Genomic DNA, 1,694 nt, shown 5'->3' with positions numbered 1-1,694 from the left:
TTATACATATTGTTGTTACAATGTGTAGTTATATATGCCCTGTTACACATTTGTACTTACACAAACCATTCGGAGGATTGTTACATGTGTGTAGTTACAGAAATAGTACAGCTCTAGATACTATGTACCAATGTGTACTTGCACTGTGGTTACATACTACGTACACATCTAGTTACTATGCAAGTACACAGGTATTAGGGCCACTTAATATAAAGTGGGACCCATTTCCTTCAGCCTTATTAATTTCACTTTTGGTGTGAATGGGCTTTTATATTTGCCAAAAATATAACTTTTTTTTATATTAAAAACAAACAAGCAAGCCCAGGCCAGATGAGAAAAAGTAAAACAAAAGTAATTTAACGCATTACTTTCCATAAAACGTAACTAGGTAACGCAATTAGTTACTTTTTTAGGGAGTAATTAACTTAAATGATTTTAGCAAATGGCTGCAATATAACAAAGAGTGAAAAATTGAAGGGGGTCTGAATACTTTCCGTACCCACTGTATAATTACTAATACTGATGCTGATTCTGATGCCTCTATTAAATAATTTTTTTAATCAATTTCCTGGGATAAAATGAGTAAATATAGCCATTCAACATCACAGTAAAATCAAAAGCCTTAATCTTTTTATATTAAATTGTAAAAATGTAATATAATGATGCTTTTGTCTCTGTCAATATCAGCTCTCTCTGTTTAAATGAGAGCTGTCAGTTAATTTTTTCCCCACTAAGTTCATTTTGTGCATTTGTTTTCACAATAAATAAGAAAATCACAAAAACATTTTTTTGATTATTTGCACTAAATTGTTTTGTTGCATTGACACAAATTCTAATAAACCAAGGAAATGATAACAAACTCTACTTCTTTACTTCAGGAAAGAAAATGGCCACCTCCTGTTACAAAGAGGCCTCCTAAAGGTCGTGGAGCTGTCATGCGCGAGCGATCCTTGGATCTGCAGGACCGACAGAGGCAAGAGGCCCGCCGTAGGCTCCTAGCTGCAAAACGGGCTGCGTCTTTCCGTCAGAGCTCAGTTACAGAGCGGGCTGACAGCATAGAGATCTACATCCCTGAAGCCCAAACACGTTTATGAAACACACATAATAACAGGGTACATCCATTCTGCTCCATGTCACTGCTCCGCCCGTACACATTCTCCCATCTGTTACAAGTATTCTTCCTCTGCTCATCATCTACTCTGAGCTGAGAATAGTGGTGAATTTATATATGCCTCAAACAGAGCTCAATGCAAAGAGGTCATGGCAGTCTAAGCACTCCAAGGCCTGCAGCTACCGCAACCCAGTTTGTATTTCAGTTTAAAGGTTATTCAGAGGCCAAAACTAAGGCTTTGTCCACACTGCACACAAATCCGATTTGGTTTTTACATCCAATTTTTAGGACGCAATTAGGTTACGGTTGCAATAGTAGTGATATAAGTAACAATCCCACCATGAGATGTGTGAGAGCGATTAGCTCATTAGCAATTATTATATTAACATTCATGCACATACTGTGTCCAAAACCACTGACTCATTCACTCACTATTTATGACATGAATTTTATGGAGCCATAGGGACATGGTGATGGAAAATTATATTTCAATGATTTTAAGTTCTCTCGCGAAACTCTCACGTTCTCTTGAAAAAATATTGCGTTCCCCTGAGAAACTGCATTCTCTCACAAAACATTTGTG

The 1,694-nt window shown here is 37.0% G+C and overlaps 1 protein-coding gene across 1 annotated transcript in view; it reads left to right on the top strand.

Moving 5' to 3' along the window:
• LOC107695971 (disks large-associated protein 2) overlaps nt 1-1,694 on the top strand; it is a 24,134-nt gene extending 22,440 nt beyond the window's left edge. The window contains exon 8 of the mRNA XM_016496097.1: nt 879-1,694. Within this exon, the coding sequence (XP_016351583.1) occupies nt 879-1,094 (216 nt within the window). The 3' untranslated portion in view covers nt 1,095-1,694. The remainder of the gene's footprint in view (nt 1-878) is intronic.

The sequence above is a fragment of the Sinocyclocheilus anshuiensis genome, unplaced genomic scaffold (assembly GCF_001515605.1).
Source record: "Sinocyclocheilus anshuiensis isolate Anshui unplaced genomic scaffold, SAMN03320099.WGS_v1.1 scaffold742, whole genome shotgun sequence".
NCBI lineage: Eukaryota > Metazoa > Chordata > Actinopteri > Cypriniformes > Cyprinidae > Sinocyclocheilus > Sinocyclocheilus anshuiensis.
The sequence above is the reverse complement of the archived record's forward strand: the minus strand, read 5'-3'. Positions and strand labels throughout refer to the sequence as shown.